General features: G+C 39.5%; 1 protein-coding gene across 1 annotated transcript in view; it reads left to right on the top strand.

Annotated features, from left to right (window-relative positions):
* LOC127409612 (disintegrin and metalloproteinase domain-containing protein 10-like) overlaps positions 1-18,234 on the top strand; it is a 115,999-nt gene extending 97,765 nt beyond the window's left edge. Inside the window, exons 9-16 of the mRNA XM_051644297.1 lie at positions 9,463-9,626; positions 10,351-10,534; positions 10,878-11,028; positions 11,891-12,074; positions 12,501-12,609; positions 12,792-13,012; positions 13,164-13,290; positions 15,555-18,234. Coding sequence (XP_051500257.1) covers positions 9,463-9,626; positions 10,351-10,534; positions 10,878-11,028; positions 11,891-12,074; positions 12,501-12,609; positions 12,792-13,012; positions 13,164-13,290; positions 15,555-15,661 — 1,247 coding nt within the window. The 3' untranslated portion in view covers positions 15,662-18,234. The remainder of the gene's footprint in view (positions 1-9,462; positions 9,627-10,350; positions 10,535-10,877; positions 11,029-11,890; positions 12,075-12,500; positions 12,610-12,791; positions 13,013-13,163; positions 13,291-15,554) is intronic.
* Positions 18,235-19,674: the final 1,440 nt, after the last annotated feature.

The following is a 19,674-nucleotide window of genomic DNA, read 5'->3' as shown; positions in this document are numbered from 1 at the left end:
CAGCGGGTTTCGTTGTCCCTGGGTCGCTCGTCTCAAGTGCACTTTGAAGCCTTTCACGGGTTCTGGGCTGCCGCGAGACGGGTGGAGTCTGCTTCCTGCGGTGGGCTCCACGCCGGGGCCGGGCCGAAGGGGCGGGCTGTGACGGAGCCGGTGCAGTCACCGCAGGGGGATGCCCTTGGCGATGAGTAGACGGGGTGCGGGATCTTGAGCCGCGCCGGGGCAGGGTATGCCGGCTAGCATCCATCTACTGTTCTACCATCGAGAACTGCTGGGCAAAGTCCTCGACGGTGTCACAGAATAGGCCCGCCTGGGAAATGGGGGCAGCAAGGAATCGTGTCTTGTCGGCCTCACCCATCTCGACCAGGTTGAGCCAAAGGTGGCGCTCCTGGACCACTAGTGTGGCCATCGTCTGCCCGAGAGACTGCGCCGTGACCTCCGTCGCTCAGAGAGCGAGGTCGGTCGCCGAGCGCAGTTCCTGCATCAATCCCGGGGAGGAACTACCCTCGTGCAGTTCCTTTAGTGCCTTGGCGGACTTGCAGGAGAGCCATGGCGTGCAGGGCGGAGGCGGCTTGTCCAGCGGCACCGTAGGCCTTGGCCGTCAGAGACGACGTAAACCTACAGGCCTTGGACGGGGGCTTTGGGCACCCGCGCCAGGTGGCGGCGCTCTGCGGGCATAGGTGCACCGCGAGCGCCTTTGTCCACCGGGGGATTGCCGAATAGCCCTTGGCCGCCCCACCATCGAGGGTAGTGAGGGCAGGGAAGCTGAAAAGATCGGGACCGGGCAGTAAAAAGTGCCTCCCGCGAAGAAAGGAACGGGGGCGGGGCGTGGCTTTGAGCGGAAATTGGAGGTCCGTGGGGGGATACCCAGCGGAGGCGGTCCCATTGGGGTCCCTAAATTGCCCCCAGTGCTAGCCGCGCTGGCCTCATACCCGTGGGTAAAAGGACCGAGGCGGGAGCCTCTGGGGTGGCTCGCTTTCTTACGAAGGCAAGCCGCGACCGCAACGTTGCCATGGACATATTCTTGCAGTGAGAACATGACCATCCACGAACGCTGTCTCCATGTGAGCAGTGCCCAGACACGAAAGACAGTGATCGTGACCATTAGAAGGCGAGAGATAATGAGCACAACCAGGAATAACACACAATCGGAAAAGCATCTTTACAAAGACGCGTCTTTAAAAAGACGTTCCGTGTGTGCGCTCTTTTAGAGAAATATATACTCTTTTAGAGGGGAAAAATGCTCTTTCAGAAAATATACTCTCTAGTTTTTCTGCCGAAGTGCCCAGGGGCGTTCTCTGCAGTGCACCAGTGCAGAGGGGGAGAAGCCGCTGAAATGCACCGTCAGATCCAGCAGAGGTGAATGAACAGTAGTATTCAGCTCAATAAGCATGACCGTTCGGCTCCGAAGAGAAAATCTGAATGAGTGGTTGCATACCAGCTCCTTTTATACCCGTATGTCCGGGGGAGTGGCATGCAAATACCACTCGCCAATTTTCATTGGCCTTATATCAAAGACCAGAGGTGTCTCGGGCTCCCAAGAGTGACCCCTAGTGTCACTACATCGACACCAACGTCAAGTGAGTGACAGATAGGGAACTAAGGTTCTAGCCACACCCTTCAGAGCACAAGTGGTTCACCTTCAAGCCTTTTTCCCTCCTCCATTTAATTCGGATGAGGAACAGTCCTTTAATTTGTTATGCCCTTTGCAAGCCCTACACACATACATTGAGCGCACCCGTATGGACGAACGGTGTGTCCTTACAAGACATATGTTTTGCAGCAGGATGGTCTTCTCAAAACACATTTGCAAGGTTTTATGACCTATACGTAATGTCTCTCTCATAGCAAGTCATCTCTGTCTAGAGCGCTTGCTATTTCATCGACCAAACATATACTTATGCCCCTCTTTAAGTACGGGCTTTCTGACTTTTTACACAAACTGCATTCAGACCGTTGTATTTCCCATAAGTCAAAGGCACTTTCATTACAAATAAACTTCCTTCGTTACTGGGTTCATGAAGGGGTTAATTCATACTATATGACTATAGTTCATATATCTATTTTGAGTGTTCCCCTACCGGCCCACCATGAGGGTCATTCACTTGCGGCATACTCATTTCGGTCACCATCCCATGGGACTGCGGCATCATGTTTCCTCTGGAAGGTTATGTCGTGTAGTGCGACGTGATGGGACTCCGATCCCCATAGCGTCAGTTTCCTGATGCAATGTCAAGTGTATTGAGTCGTAAGGGAATGTCTCAGTAACGGATGTAACCTCGGTTCATTGAGACAAAGGGTACGAGACTGTAGGACAGTTCAATGGAAAGGAGGAGGCAAGAACCGGTATAAATAATAGTTCAATGATTAACTTAAAAAAGACAAACACAAACACATGCCGGATAGCTGCCCGTAACTCTCTCTCTCTCGAACTGTTGTCTCCAGTCGCCTTTATCCCTCTCGGGCTTGATCAGCCTGATTAGGGGCCGGGTGTGCAGAATCACGGCCCGGCCCCGCCCTCCGTCCTGCCACATTCCTCCCTTGACACTGACACAGTGTTTCGTTCCCTTCCTCTCAGGGAACCGAGGTTACATACGCAACCAAGATGTTTTGGTTAGAAACAACACCAGAATTCAAGTCATTTTTTAGCAAAAATCTTGAAGTCCATTGCATGGTAATAAGCGCTATGAGAGAAGCTTGTTCAACACAAGAAGTTGCATTAACACTAAAAACAATACAAGTTCTTGTGTGAATGTGCATGCTACTGTGAACGAGCCTCTTTCATGTTGCTCATGAATGATTTTTGCTGAAAAAAGGGTGACTTAAATTTAGGGTTGTTTCGTATACCTTTAGAAGACTTTGAATATGACGCACAAGTTGCATGGACTACTTTTATGATACTTTTGGGTCCTTTTTTAAGCTTTAAAGTAAAGCACTATCCACTGCCATTGTTTTGAAAAGACGGACTGGGATATTGATCAAAACATCTCCTTTTGTGTTCTGCATATGAAAGAAAATTATACAGATTTGAAACAACATAAGGGTAAGTACATTTTGATAGAATTTTCCTTTTTTGGATGAACTATTCATTTAACCTCACTACATGGCTTGCCGATAAGTCTCTCAATTTCTCAGTCACAGTCACCACACTTTGGGTGTGTGTAGTAACAGAAACACTGGCCAAAAAAACCTCTGTAATAAGCGATTTGTCCTTACAAACCTTCAAACACTCCCCTTCTCATTGCATTGAGTCTGTATTGCTAAGCATTTACCTTGATACAATTTTTTCCACTTCTGGTTGATCCACATCTAGTAGCAAATCTGAATGAATCCCAAACTAAAGAGCAGTTCAGACAAGGACAGAGCTGCAGTCCTGCCTTCCATGCAGAATAGCCCCCTAAAGCTGAATATAACTTCCCCTTCAGCACGGCATGATCCAAATCCTGTTAGTGTTTGCCTTTCCTTAACATACACCTTGGAAGTGAGATTCTTTTCATCAGTTTTAATGTGTGTGTATGATTCTATTAATGTCTTCACATTGCTAGGCAGGCATGTACAGTTGAAGTCAGAAGTTTACATACAACTTAGCCAAATACATTTAAACTCAGTTTTTAAGTCCTGACATTTAATCGTAGAAAACATTGCCTTTCTTAGGTCAGTTAGGATCACTACTTTATTTTAGAAATGTCAGAATAATAGTAGAGAGAATGATTTATTTCAGCTTTTATTCATCACATTCCCAGTGGGTAAGATGTTTACATACACTTTGTTAGTATATTTGGTAGCATTGCCTTTAAATTGTTTAACTTGGGTCAGACATTTTGGGTAGCCTTCTACAAGCTTCTCACAATAAGTTGCTGGAATTTTGGCCCATTCCTCCAGACAGAACTGGTGTAACTGGGTCAGGTTTCTAGGCCTCCTTGATCGCACACGCTTTTTCAGTTCTGCCAACAAATTTTCTTTCGGATTGTGGTCCGGGCTTTGTGTTGGCCACTCCAATACTTGACTTTGTGTTCCTTAAGCTATTTTACCACAACTTTGGAGGTATGCTTGGGGTCATTGTCCATTTGGAAGACCCATTTGCGACCGAGCTTTAACATCCTGGTTGTCTTGAGATTGTGCTTCAATATATCCACATAATTTTCCTTCCTCATGATGCCATCTATTTTGTGAAGTGCACCAGTCCCTCCTGCAGCAAAGCACCGACACAACATGATGCTGCCACCCCCATGCATCACGGTTGGGAATGTGTTCTTCGGCTTGCAAGCCTCTCTCTTTTTCCTTCAAACATAATGATGGTCATTATGGCCGGAACAGTTCAGTTTTGTTTCATCAGACCAGGGGACATTTCTCCAAAAAGTAAGATCTTTGTCACCATGTGTACATGCAAACTGTAGCCTGGCTTCTTCCTTGCTGAGCAGCCTTTCAGGTTATGTCGATATAGGACTTGTTTTACTGTGGATACAGATATATGTCTACCTGTTTCCTCCAGCATCTTCACAAGGTCCTTTGCTGTTGTTATGGGATTGATTTGCGCTTTTTGCACCAAACTATGTTCATCTCTAGGAGACAGAATGTGTCTCCTTCCTGAGCAGTATGATGGCTGCGTGGTCCCATGGTGTTTAAATTTGCATACTATTGTTTGTACAGATGAACGTGGTACCTTCAGGCATTTGGAAATTGCTCCCAAGGATGAACTAGACTTGTGGAGGTCCACAGTTTTTTTCTTTTTTCTGAGATCTTCTGATTTCTTTTGATTTTCCCATGATGTCAAGCAAAGAGGCACTGAGTTTTAAGGTAGGCCTTAAAATACTTCCACAGGTACACCTCCAATTCAGTACAGCTCCTATCAGAAGCTAATTGTCTAAAGGTTTGACATCATTTTCTGGAATTTTCCAAGCTGCTTAAAGGCACAGTTAACTTAGTGTATGTAAACTTCTGACCCACTAGAACTGTGATATTGTCAATTAAACGTGAAACAATCCGTCTGTAAACAAATGATGGAAAAATTGCTTGTGTCATGCACAAAGTAGATGTCCTAAACGACTCGCCAGAACTGTAGTTTTCTAATGTGAAATCTGTGGAGTGGTTCAAAAATTTGTTTTAATGACTTCAACCTAAGTGTATGTAAACTTCTGACTTCAACTGTATCTCTCTCTCCCCTCTTTAGCTGATCCAGACTGAGATCACCCTGAGGACTTTTCTTCCTGTTTTAATACACACATTAGTTAAATGCAGTACTAACACACAGATACACACATTAATAGCAGAGGGGTACAGCTTTTTGAATGCACACAGTGTTGCTGATTAATTAGGGGCCAAGCACCAAAGGTGCAGCCCCCCTATTGTATCTGTTAGTGTTCTTTTTCTTCTTCTTATTATTCTTCCTCTGACTGGAAGTCTATGGCAGCACATAGATCCGTATCGTAAAAAGTTGTGAAATTTGGCAAACTTGAAGTTGTACAGCTCAAACCCTCAAGCGCCATCAACTGTTCCAAGTTGCACTCACCGTTATGCTTATAATAAAATTATTATTTCATCGGATTCCTTGGCTCATTATGGTTAATTGCATTTTTAAATTTTTTTTATTATTATTATTATTATTATTATTTTATTTATTTTTTTAACTTTTTATTTTTTTTACTTTTTCAAGGCAAGCCAATGTTTTTAATGACTGCATTTGTAGCAGAAGCTTGAACAGAAACAACAGACACGATACAAGTTTGTGAAACAGGTTTCTGGTAATTCAGCCATGCAATCAGTCCTGTCACAGATCATTACATCACAAAGTTCAAAGGCACAGCATCCAATCAGAAATCAGAATGCTGAAGTAATTTTCATTCACTATGTTCCCTGCACTGGTACGATATGCATCACCCAAGGAATCTAAAGAGATTAATCAAACCTTAAACATTTTATTATATCTTGACCAAAAGGTGGCGCTTGCCCCAAACTTTGTAGGTACCCGTAGTGCCGATGATGCATACCAAGTAATTTGGTTGTAAAATACAGCATTTTACAACCAAATTCAAAATATGGCTGACATATGACAATTGGGTATCGTTTGACTCTGTATGCCCAAAAGAATCTAAAGAGACCTCATAATTTTAGGCCAAACTATTCAGAAGTTATAAGCAAAAATATAATTTTTTTGCCAAGATATAGCTTCGCGACCACTTTGGCGAGCTTGCCATTGAATTCGTTGAAGCGTTAAATGCGAACAGTTGGGTCTATCAAAAAGCTTTTAATTTTCAAATCTCAGTTTGCTCCTGGATAATTGTTCCTGTAATAAGTGTATGATAATAAGCATCCATGGGTTTTTAACATGCTTGGGGTTCTCATTATATCCAAACCACTCAGTCAGAGCTTTAAACTTGAACAATTTGAAATGTTCCTTCCAATGTAATAATAATTTGGCCAATTTGGCAACTATGAGCATGCGTGCTCTCTCCGCTGTGAAAAGGTACCAGCAAACATGTTTGGAATTTGTCGATGAACTATGTTACATTCCTCAAAGCAAAGTGTAAAGCCACTCTGTGTTCATTGACAAGGCAGCTTGTGCTGTTTGGTGCTACTTAAAGGGATAGTTCACCCCCATGCCATCCCAGGTGTGTATGACTTTCTTCTGCTGAACACAAATTAAGATTTTAAGAATAATTTCTCAGCTCTGTTAATCCATAAAATGCAAGTGAATGGGTACCAAATCTCCAAAAGCATATAATGGCATCATAAAAGCATTCCATATGACTCCAGTGGTTTAATTATAATCATTATGGTTAAGTCTTCTGAACTGATATACAGGTGCATCTCAATAAATTAGAATGTCGTGGAAAAGTTCATTTATTTCAGTAATTCAACTCAAATTGTGAAACACGTGTATTAAATAAATTCAATGCACACAGACTGAAGTAGTTTAAGTCTTTGGTTCTTTTAATTGTGATGATTTTGGCTCACATTTAACAAAAACCCACCAATTCACTATCTCAAAAAATTAGAATACATCATAAGACCAATAAAAAAAACATTTTTAGTGAATTGTTGGCCTTCTGGAAAGTATGTTCATTTACTGTATGTGTACTCAATACTTGGTAGGGGCTCCTTTTGCTTTAATTACTGCCTCAATTCGGCGTGGCATGGAGGTGATCAGTTTGTGGCACTGCTGAGGTGGTATGGAAGCCCAGGTTTCTTTGACAGTGGCCTTCAGCTCATCTGCATTTTTTGGTTTCTTGTTTCACATTTTCCTCTTGACAATACCCCATAGATTCTCTATGGGGTTCAGGTCTGGTGAGTTTGCTGGCCAGTCAAGCACACCAACACCATGGTCATTTAACCAACTTTTGGTGCTTTTGGCAGTGCGGGCAGGTGCCAAATCCTGCTGGAAAATGAAATCAGCATCTTTAAAAAGCTGGTCAGCAGAAGGAAGCCTGAAGTGCTCCAAAATTTCTTGGTAAACGGGTGCAGTGACTTTGGTTTTCAAAAAACACAATGGACCAACACCAGCAGATGACATTGCACCCCAAATCATCACAGACTGTGGACACTTAACACTGGACCTCAAGCAACTTGGGCTATGAGCTTCTCCACCCTTCCTCCAGACTCTAGGACCTTGGTTTCCAAATGAAATACAAAACTTGCTCTCATCTGAAAAGAGGACTTTGGACCACTGGGCAACAGTCCAGTTCTTCTTCTCCTTAGCCCAGGTAAGACGCCTCTGACGTTGTCTGTGGTTCAGGAGTGGCTTAACAAGAGGAATACGACAACTGTAGCCAAATTCCTTGACATGTCTGTGTGTGGTGGCTCTTGATGCCTTGACCCCAGCATCAGTCCATTCCTTGTGAAGTTCACCCAAATTCTTGAATCAATTTTGCTTGACAATCATAAGGCTGCGGTTCTCTCGGTTGGTTGTGCATCTTTTTCTTCCACACTTTTTCCTTTCACTCAACTTTCTGTTAACATGCTTGGATACAGCACTCTGTGAACAGCCAGCTTCTTTGGCAATGAATGTTTGTGGCTTACCCTCCTTGTGAAGGGTGTCAATGATTGTCTTCTGGACAACTGTCAGATCAGCAGTCTTCCCCATGATTGTGTAGCCTAGTGAACCAAACTGAGAGACCATTTTGAAGGCTCAGGAAACCTTTGCAGGTGTTTTGAGTTGATTAGCTGATTGGCATGTCACCGTATTCTAATTTTTTGAGATAGTGAATTGGTGGGTTTTTGTTAAATGTGAGCCAAAATCATCACAATTAAAAGAACCAAAGACTTAAACTACTTCAGTCTGTGTGCATTGAATTTATTTAATACACGAGTTTCACAATTTGAGTTGAATTACTGAAATAAATGAACTTTTCCACGACATTCTAATTTATTGAGATGCACCTGTAAGTGTGGGTGAGAAACAGATCACCATTTAAGTCTTTTTGTTTTACAATTAATGTTCACTTTCACATTCTCATGTTTTGGTGATTCGCATTCTTCGTGCATATCGCAACCTACTGGGCAGGAAGGAGAATATAAAGTAAAAAAGGACTTAATGTTGATCTGTTTCTCACCCACACCTATTACATCACTTCTGAAAATACAGATTTAACCACTGGAGTCTTATGGATTACTTTTTTATACTGCCTTTATGTGCTTTTTAGAGCTTCAAAGTTTTGGTACCCATTCACTTGCGTTGTATGGAGCTAAGATATATATATTCTTCTAAAAATGTTGTGTTCAGCAGAAAAAAAGAAAGTCATACACATCTGGGATGGCATGAGGTTGAGTAAATGAGATAATTTTCATTTTTGGGTGAACTATTCCTTTAATGCGTGCAAACCCTCTCAGTGATTAACTTTTACCTGTTAATATTTAACGCTTTACTAGTCATAAATAACAGAGTGTTAATTTAATTATTAAACTCATCTGGGAATGACACTAAGAAGGTATTAAAGAAGGTAAAATAAACCATCCATAATAGTACTCAGCCCTTCAGGTTTTTCTAATGCCTGATGGAAAGTTATGAATCTTTGTAGAGTAATACTTAAGGCAATTGCTGAATGGTCCCATCAGTCAGAGATATACTTTAGAAAATTGTGCCTCATGTATTAGAATGTGCTCAATAAATAAGAACCAGATTGAAACAATTATGAGGCTCCTGTGTGCTATTTAAACTCCATTGTGGCCCCTGTGCCAAAAAATTTGTCAGCCTCTGCTCTAAAGTAATGTAGACAACTCAGTTGATTATAATGGGAGTAATCTAGCTTTGTTGTGTTCCACTGCTCACTTCCAATGTAGATTGGGAGTCATATGTCCACTATTGGCCATTCACTGTAGCAGTTCATTTCTGTCTTGGGCTGTGTGCCTAAATTAATCATTTACTCATGTAAAAGATTTAACTCACGTGAATTTTGCTTTAAAAACATTTAAAATATTTTTTTTATTATTATTTTTTTTTCCTAAAGCTGCTTTTGTGTGTTGTTTTAGGAAGCTCTGGTGGAATATGTGAGAAGAATAAACAGTACTCTGATGGAAAGAAGAAGTCTTTGAACACTGGCATAATTACCGTGCAGAACTACGCTTCACACGTTCCCCCTAAAGTCTCTCACATTACCTTTGCTCATGAGGTCGGACATAATTTTGGCTCTCCGGTGAGTCCTTACTGCTTAATGTGCTCTATTGCCCAATTTGCGCCATGATCTGTACAGACAGACTTAGTAACCTGACCTGGTATTTGCTCTATCTGTGCACTCAGCTCATCTTGGTTAAAAATCATCGCTAAGAATATAAATGTAAACAACTTTTTATCAACAATAAAAGCTAAAACATACTTTACTTAAGTATGTGAACACAGATGCTTCTAGCTACGCAATCCTGATCTCGTGTGTTGCTGCATTCCAAATTGTGTCAGCACAATTCATTACACAAAGCAATTACCAATTCCCAATGTTGCCACAAGGGGCGCTGTAGCCCCTTTCAAGTCAACTACTGTTATGGCAGAGAAACAGTTTGAAGACAATATTTCTGTTACATTCAGTATAGTTATAGGAACTAACCTGAATAATATCACACCCAGTTTAATGACACAGAATGCTGGATGTTTGATATACAGCTATGTAGAGTGAGTTTTTGGACCCATTATATTTCATTGTGGGTGGAGCTACCCAGTATTACACAACAAACTCTTGTGGCTTTATCCCTTGGGGGCCTAGTTAGGACATTTTGTGTGAGATTTTTCTAGTTTCTGCAAAATGCATATCGTTTATCTTTAGTCGAAGAGGAGAAGAATACTTTTTTAGAGAATATTCCAAGTGTAGTTGTATGCTTGTTGCTGATGACACCTTGTCTCTCTTCCTCTGTCTTTCTCTCTTCCAGCATGACTCAGGTCTTGAGTGCACTCCAGGTGAGTCTAAGACTCAGGATCAGAAAGAGAGAGGCAACTACATCATGTATGCAAGAGCCACATCAGGAGACAAGTTCAACAACAACAAGTTCTCTGTCTGCAGCACTCGCAACATCAGCCAGGTGCTGGATAAGAAGAGATTCAGCTGCTTCGTTGGTGAGCTATCAATCAACTACAAGAATATAGAAAAACATGTGTCGGAATACCTGGCACATTAAACGTAATATAGTGTTGATTTTAAAATGATCAACATAAAATTGTGTTGTTTAATGGGTTAAAGCTCAGGGGCTGGTAATCGGAAGGTTTCTGCTTCTATCCCTTCACAAAGTGACCAGGCACATGAAAGTCTTGGAAACAAATTCTGCCACCTCTGGTTGTGTGGCAATGATAATTAAAGATTAATTGAAGTATGTCTCACTTTAGCGCTCTCTCTCTCTCTCTCTCTCTTTCTCTCTCATTGCTTGTACTTTTTTTATCACTGTCTCCTCACTATCTTCAGAATCTGGTCAGCCCATCTGTGGTAATGGCTTAGTTGAGGGTAATGAGCAGTGTGACTGTGGCTACAGCGATCAGTGTAAAGACCAGTGCTGCCATAGTGCCAATGCGCCAGAAGGGGTGAAGTGTACACTGAAGGCAGACGCTCGATGCAGGTACGTAAGAAGGACTTTTACAGTCTGATCTAATCTGATCATAACACAATCAAGAATGTGAAAACACTTACCTTATTATCAGTTTGTTATTATAACTTTATTAATCCTTCCTCGGGACCAACGTCCAAGTATCCTGGCCTGTCGATTACCCTTGGGCCAAAGAATGCCAACTTGGGATTGAGGCGGGGTCAATGTCAAAGGTAGAGTTTCGTCAGGTCAGAGCTACCAGTTTACATAAACAGATTAACGGAAATTGGATAATCATCAGAACTAGTCAGTAGATGAAATAAAGGCTCCTCAGAATATTTGGGCTCATGAAAATGTGCAATGTCAGATCAACGGTGTTTGCTGAATGAAGGCGTGATTAAGTATATTGTTGCCGAATTTGCCAAGTTTTGTATCCAGCGCACAACAGGTTCGGGAAAAAATTATATAAAATTGTACTTGTAATTTGCACTTGACACAGTACAAATCCGTGTTCATTTTGAGGACTAGCTAGTCTTCAGCGTCTAATACCTCAACTTGAGTTTCCCTTGAGGGTGGGTTTTAGGGAAACACTGCGGGGCTACTGGCCCGATGGTGGGAATGAAGATCAATATTAATCTTGCTACTCGGTGTCTGAGGCTATTGACCCCGGCTGACCAGTTGATAGCCCTGGCTCGCACTGACCCGATAGTGGAAAAGCTGCCAGTGAGTTACGTTTCCTCAGCACATGTAGTCTTTGCTTTTAATGATGGCCTCAGTGTTCTTTTCAAACTTTAAGTTTTACATTTTATACTTTTATATTTTGCACTAACTTGTATCGTAATTACATAAACATTGCTTATAGCACCTTTAATTTTTCTGTAATGTTCTCCTACAGTCCCAGTCAGGGTCCTTGCTGCACACCGGAGTGTACCTTTAAGATTAGCAATATGAAGTGTAGGGAGGAATCTGAGTGTGCTCTTCAGGGCATGTGCAATGGACTCTCCGCCCAATGCCCCACCTCAACACCCAAAGAAAACTTCACAGCCTGCCACGCAAATACCCAAGTCTGCCTTAATGGGGTAGGTGCTGCCTCATTACCCGTGTTTGAGTTTTCATGTATTTGCACAGTTGTTTGTTTTGTCTTCTTTGTAAGGCCAAGCACACTACAAGACAGAAGGTTGTTGCCCTGTGCACATTTATAGACTCATCGCTTCTTGTTTTCTTTCATGTTGGTGCACACAACTAATCGCAGACTAGGAGTGTCAATTACAAAGTAATTTTCTTTACGACTAGTCGCAGCATGTCTCGCAACTCACAAGTGCGCACACTAGAAGAGCATAGGTGACAGCGGTTGACTATGATCCAGGGCTTCATGTCGCAGATTATTCACAGACTGAAAATATGAAAGGGCAATGAGATTCAGTCTTGTAGTGTGCACTTGGCCTAAAGCAAATGTTTAATGTATGTATCATATCATCTGAGAATGTCCCTTCCTTCTCTCTCAGGGTTGTTCTGGCTCTATCTGTCAGAAGTATGGTCTGGATGTGTGCACCTGTGCCAGTGAGGAAGGGAAAGATGACACTGAGCTGTGTCATGTTTGCTGTATGGAGAAGGGTGAGTAAAGAATTCAAACAAACATAACACTGACAAAACTTAACAAGAGTAACTTGTCATAAAACATCTAAGTAGTTTCCTCCTAAAGATACAAGTAATTGCATTTTATTAAGCAATGATATCTTATGGATGCATTTTGTGTGGATGCTATCATATGGATGCATTTGTCTCTGCTTTTGTAGGTCAGCCCAATACCTGCAGCAGTACTGGCTCAGAGAAATGGGCAACATATTTTAATAGAAAGAGCACCACGTTACAGCCCGGCTCTCCTTGTAATGACTTCAAAGGATACTGTGATGTCTTTATGAAGTGTAGGCTGGTGGATGCTGATGGTCCCCTGGCCAGGCTTAAGAAGGCCATCTTCAACCCTGAGCTTTACCAGAGCATTGCAGAGTGGATAGTGGCAAGTTTTTCACTTGAGATCTTTGGATACTCATTTGGTTTGTTTGTTTGTGGGTTCAATCAGGTGTTTTGTCTCTCTTACAGATATTGTCTCTTTTAACAGTCATTGAGTCATTGACAGTCATCATGGGGAATATTTGGGTGTGTTTCAGGAACACTGGTGGGCGGTGCTGTTGATGGGCATTGCCCTTATCATGCTCATGGCTGGATTCATCAAGATTTGCAGTGTGCACACACCAAGCAGCAATCCTAAATTGCCCCCACCTAAACCACTGCCAGGTAATATACCCAAAATTACCTCAAACTACCCCCATTCAAACCACAACCAGGAATATCCCCAAAATTCCCCCAAACCACCCATTCCAAACCACTGCCAGGTACTATAGCCCAGACTACTTAATCCAAATCACCTCCATGTAATATACACTAGTGGTTTAACAGTTCAAATTTCTTACTGTTCGGTTTGTATCACAGTTTTAGGGTCACAGTTTCGGTACGGTTTGGCATTTGCTATGTTCAGAAAAAAAATTAAAAAAAATAAAAATAATTATATATACACACACACACACACACACACACACACACACACACACACACACACACACACACACATACTGCCGTTCAGAAGTTTGGGGTCACTTGATTGAAATGTTTCTCATGATCTTAAAAACCTTTTGATTTGAAGGCGTATGCTTAAATATTTGAAATTAGTTTTGTAGATAAAAATATAATTGTGTCACCATATTTATTTATTTCATTATAAAACTAAAATTTTATTTAAAAAAAAAAAAAAAAAAAGTTTTTGAAATGGATGACTTGGACCGAATAATAAAGAAAAGCAGCTAATAAGTGCCCGGTATTGATGGGAACTCCTTCAATACTGTTTAAAAAGCATCCCAGGGTGATACCTCAAGAAGTTGGTTGAGAAAATGTCAAGAGTACATGTCTGCAAATAATATGCAAAGGGTGACTACTTTGAAGATGCTAAAATTTAACACAGTTCTGATTTACTTTGGAATTTTGTTTAGTCACAACATAATTCCCATATTTCCATTTCAATTGTTCCATAGTTGTGATGACTTTACTGTTATCCTTAAATGTGAAAAATAATAATAATAAAGAATGAGTAAGTGACCCTAAAATTTTGAACACAGTTTTAGGGTGTGTGTGTGTGTGTGTGTGTGTGTGTGTGTGTGTGTAATAAATATATATATATATTCTGCCAAATCCAAAGTAAGAATCCTCTATTTGGTAACAAACACTTCAACAGGTTTGCCCTTTCTAAAAATCACCATGGTTTTACTATAGTAGCCACCATGGTATTTGTAGTAAAACCATAGTAACCACAAAATTAACTTAGTTACTGTCGTGGTTACTATACTATAGTAAAATCATGGTTACTATACGGAAACTACAGTATTACTGTTTTAAAACCATGGTTAATTGTATCAAAACCATGATTTCTGTGAGGTAGTTACAGCAGTCATGGTTATTACAATATTACTATAGCAAAACCTTGGTTAATTTTCATTACATCCTTTAATAAAAATTGTTTTCCCATAATTACTAAATCAACTTTTTACCTTAACACCTAAATAAATCAACTTCTAACTTAAAACATACATTATTACGCTACATGCATCAAAATAAAGTGCATTTCAAACTCAACATATGTTCAACATTCAAAAGCTGTACATCACTATAGAAGGAATAATAACCTTGCTATTAAAATGGATATGAGAAGGGATGTTGTAACGTGGCTCAAGTACTTTAGTCATACGCAGAAATCCCACATCTTCATGAATGGAGTAGGGTAACATCTTTGGCAATAAAAAACCCAATGACTTTAGTTATTGTTTCATGCACTGAGTGCTTGCTTAAAAACGGGAGGGACTGTGAGAAGTTTCGCGCTCACCTTGTGCTTTGTGCACGCCGTGCGCTATCTATCACCGGGTGATGTCAGCATAAATGATTAACCATGTATTGATGAATTACCAGTATACGACACTCACGTCAAGCAGTATCTGCAAATAGTGCCTGTTTTGTCAACGTTTTTTGACCATCGCACTTTTAATCAGCGGCTTGTTTTCTCCGCTTTCCATTTTGAAATACATACTAATGCGTGCAGAACTGTGAGACCATCAACTGATTTAACAATTAATAGGAAGTTTTTTCTCTGAAAACAAAAAGTTTACTCACATGAAACACAGGTGGAGCATGTCCATCTAGAGAGCCATACAGGTGCATTAGTGGAGGTTGTAACTGTGTTTGTCTATTTGACGCTTTGTTTTCTTCGCCAAACCTTGTGCTACAGATGTGTCATTAAACTTGAGATGAACTACGGTGCAAATGCTTACCAAAAGAATTGTATAACCATCACTGTACAAAAAAGTGAATCATTTCACTGAACGGAAGTCAAAATTCTAGTGTTTAAAGTTGTTTACCTGTGGATCTGGTTTCTTTTTCTGAGATCAATGCAAATTCAAAAGAACTACAACAGAAATATGGTGATTAATCTTGCATGCATTTGTTACTCCCTTTAGGCACACTTAAGAGAAGAAGAGCCCAGCAACCCACTGCACAGACCCAGCCACAGCGCCACCATCGGCAACAAAGAGAGAACTATCAGATGGGTCAGATGCGACACTGAGCCGGCCTCCTCATTGCCTTGGTTCTTCCTAGTGCCTACAGTGGGAAACATTTCACTCCAAAGAGTTAACTGAATCAATCAGTGAGCCCCATCTACAAACTAAAAAAAACTATTTACAAACTAAGAAAAATAAAATATACTACAAGGACTAAACTTCAGAAAACAGCAGTTTTTAAGTTGTAAGAAACCACTGTTCTGGGAGCCAGCAAAACTTTTGTTGCATAGCTCAGAGAAAAATTCAGAAGCTAGTGACGAGAAGGAAAAGGACAGAATCACTGATTTCTGTTACTCTGTTCTTGAGTTCTTTTTCTTTTTCTTTCTCGAGTGACATGATAAAGCATTGCTCTCCCCACTAAAGTTTCGCCCTTTTTATATCTTTTTACTTTTTTTTTTATTTCTTGGAATTACCACCCTCCTGTGGAGATTAGCAAAACAGCATGTCACATGGGTTTTGGTTTTTTCTGCCAATCAAGGAAAGTGTGAGCGAGAACTCTTTAAAGAGACTCCTTTTCCATTGTGTCATTAAGACGTTTTTAACAAATACAAGCAAAAGGATTGCAATGAATTCAAGCTTTTATTTTTAGTTTCTGTGTGCAATTGTACAGATATCACAATATACATTAGGTTTTTTTTTTCAGTCATTTTTTTCTGATGTTAGATAATGATAAATAAGGTTTTGATTGATACTCAGGATATAATAAGAGAGCACAGAGAGTTGCTATTGTCAGAATGCCTTTTACTAGTCTCACTTTGGTAAAGGAACATGTTTGTGCATAGCATTTTCACCTGGTTTGTTTGCATGCACTTTTTTCTTGCAATGCAAAAAACTTTCATTGATGTCAGTTGATGATAAACAACCACTAAAGAACTGCAGTTTTTCATTCCATGCAGGTGAGGGAATTAAAATGAGAGAGAGGTTGGGTGAATTTTTTTTGTTATTATTTAATTGTCACTTGTCGCAATCTACAGAGAGTCATTTTATTCAGCCAGTAATGAAGCGATCCCTCTGAGAGAGAGTGAAATATGCTGTACACAGGAGACGGACTCATGTAAACATAAGCACAACATCACAGAGAAGGTTTTTTTTTTTTTTTTTTTTGATACATAAGATTCTTTTTTCCAATAAGATGTAAGCAACATTAAAGTGCAGACAATTAATAAAATAGATTGTAGCTGTTCTTGCCTTGGGTTTTGTGCATCAGATGAAAGGATGGGTTAGAGAGCGACAGCTAATAGAAGCAATCTATAGAGCCTGTAGTCTTTTTACATGCTAATCAATATTAACACAAAGGAATTTTTCTTGTCAATGTTCATTCATTACCTCTATTATAGTTGAAAAACAAATTTAAAATAGAAGGTCCAGAATAGCACCCTATATCAAAACATGCCTTGTATTGCCTCTATAGATAACTAATATAACACACAAAAATGTACTGTTAGCCAATTGGTTCATTTATTACCATAATGGTTTGGTTTTCCTGACTGAGTAGACTAATTCTCACTAAGAATCACTTTTGTTTCATTCCGAAATAAGTTAGCTGTGTGTCTGAACCAGCCCTGTAAATTGAAAAAACAGCATATTCTATTTGGCTGGTTTTCCAGACCCTGGTAAATATTATTTTCAGCACAGAAGCACAACTGTGTAATTTAGTGTAGGTTTAACATCACTCAGTCCCTGGGACATTGGAGCATTCATTGGCTCTGCCCTCTCCTCAGGTCTGAGAGAACAAATGTAAAAAAAAAAAAAAAAATGAAATAAAATCCTGAATGTGCTTATAAAGTTTTGTTTGCCTCTTATAAAGGCAGGAGGTTTTGAACCATAAATGCATCAAATACCTTTAGTCTCCACATAAAGATCTTCCGTACTCCATTTTTGTACCTCAACAAAAATATCTGTACTTCTGTTTCAGTTTATGTTGACATCATTTTGTTTTTAAATGGTGTGACTAGTCCAGTGTCCAGGAGTGTCCAGTGTCCAGATGTCTACATCTTCTCAAGCTGTGATCTTTGAATCCATTGAGGAACTGCATTTCAACAGCAGATCCTACCAAACACGTTGATGGTTTGCTTGTATTTCAGACAAGCATTCCCAGCTCTCAGTACTTCTTTAGATCTAAATCATGGACTCATTTCTGTATGCTGATGGGAGAGAGGTTTTTAGTGAGTTTTAACTGCTCTGATTGCAATTGGCTTCAAACTAGAAATCAATTATTACTGTTATTCTGTGATAAAGGAGTTTGGGTGAATTACGAGGGAGTTTTGGCCAAGGAATTTTATTTTGTAGTTTTTTTATTTTTTTGCTTTAAGTTTATAAGTTATGTGCACTGATACGCAAGCATGGTGTGTGGATAAAATTATGAAAAACAAGATGGAGAAATGTCTAATGCTACTGTTTGATTTTAACATCTGCTGTGTTTTATACAGAATCTTTTTCCTTTTTTTCAATTTTTGTTTTCCTCTTTGTGCTTAAAAAAATTACTATATATTTAAAAAAAGAAAAAAAATTATTGTGCAAAAACCTGTAATTTTTTTGAAGTACTTGAAATACATTAATAAAATAGCCTTGATCAGAAGCTCTTCTCACTATATGTCCATGTGTGGATGTAAATGCAATCAATTGCTTGTAAGCTCGTTTGTTTATGAAAAACGTTTTTATTTGAATTGCCTAGTGCAACATAATCTATTTAAAAAGAACAGCTCCTTAACTCTTCAACAAGCCATCACAGAATTTTACATTCAAACCAACATTACCCTGTTAAGCATCTCAGTATGTTATCATAAGGGGATTTTAAGAACAATTAGTTTATTTTGACGAGCGATAATTGCAAGCAAATTAAACACAAGTGATAAAAACATTTTATTACAATCTGATCTACATTCAAGATAACTGCTGCAGTAACTTAATTGGCACTACTGATTGTTATTATTAACTGTGTGTAAAATGGAAAAAGATTTATTGGATAACAGTTGGTGATGGAAAACTGACAAAAGTCAGTCACTCAGAAGTATTTATAAAGTCTCTTTTATGAGGTGCTAGGAGCTTCAAAATATTTCCCATACCAATTTACCAAGTGAATTTGTGTCTCACCCTGAGTAGAATAAAATGTTAATTGTTTCCATATAGAGTGTGGCAGGTGTTGCCATTTCTAAAATGTGTAATGACAAAGTGTTTAACTGAATTTCCTAATTGTAGAAGCGGTTGTTTAAATATCAGATAAGTGAAAATCCATACAATGTTTAAGACTAACACCCAGATACACTTGGTCTTTATTTACTCATACAGTAGGTAAATAAAGAACAAATACAACTAAAATATAAAGCATAATATTACAGGCACGTCCTGTTTTTACCTTTCCCATGTCAGTTTAAGTGTCGTTGATGCTCTGTAAGTTCTGATGGTTGATACATGAGCTTATATGTTTGAAGGTGATCAGCTGTGTTTTCTTCAGTTGTAGGGGTTCACCATCCTACACTGTTGCTTCTCTCACTTCTCACAGCGGACGAACACCTTCTGCATCATCTATAGTTCTGAAGAGAAAGGAGACTGTGATCAGCTTCAGAATGAATCATCCAATATTTATAAAACAAATTGGCCTATTAAACTTGTTTTTACAGAAACTTTTTTTAAACTTGTTTTTTAAAAGTATAAATCATATTAGTTTTTATTTATTTATCAGAATTAAGTGAACACTGGATGAATTTTAAATCATTTTACTACTGGTTTGAGCAGATTGTTTCCCTGTGTGCTTTCCACAAACTTCTAATATATCAAGAAATATTTCAGGTGTCTTTTTATTTTTACTTTCTCGAATCAAAATGTTTCGTGCGCTCAATATCATTTTGCATCCTGTTCATCTTTTGTAATATCCATTTTCCTTATCAAAAGTCAGTTTTCCTTATGATGTGAATATGACTCCTCCAGGAAGTGACAATTTTTGGTAAAAAAAAAAAAAAAAGCAAACATTTCTTAAATTGTTAGAAATTGATTTTGTGAATTATGTGTAAGTTTTGTG

Source organism: Myxocyprinus asiaticus, chromosome 2 (genome assembly GCF_019703515.2).
Source record: "Myxocyprinus asiaticus isolate MX2 ecotype Aquarium Trade chromosome 2, UBuf_Myxa_2, whole genome shotgun sequence".
Taxonomy (NCBI): Eukaryota; Metazoa; Chordata; class Actinopteri; order Cypriniformes; family Catostomidae; genus Myxocyprinus; species Myxocyprinus asiaticus.
This window is presented reverse-complemented; position numbering and strand designations above follow the sequence as displayed.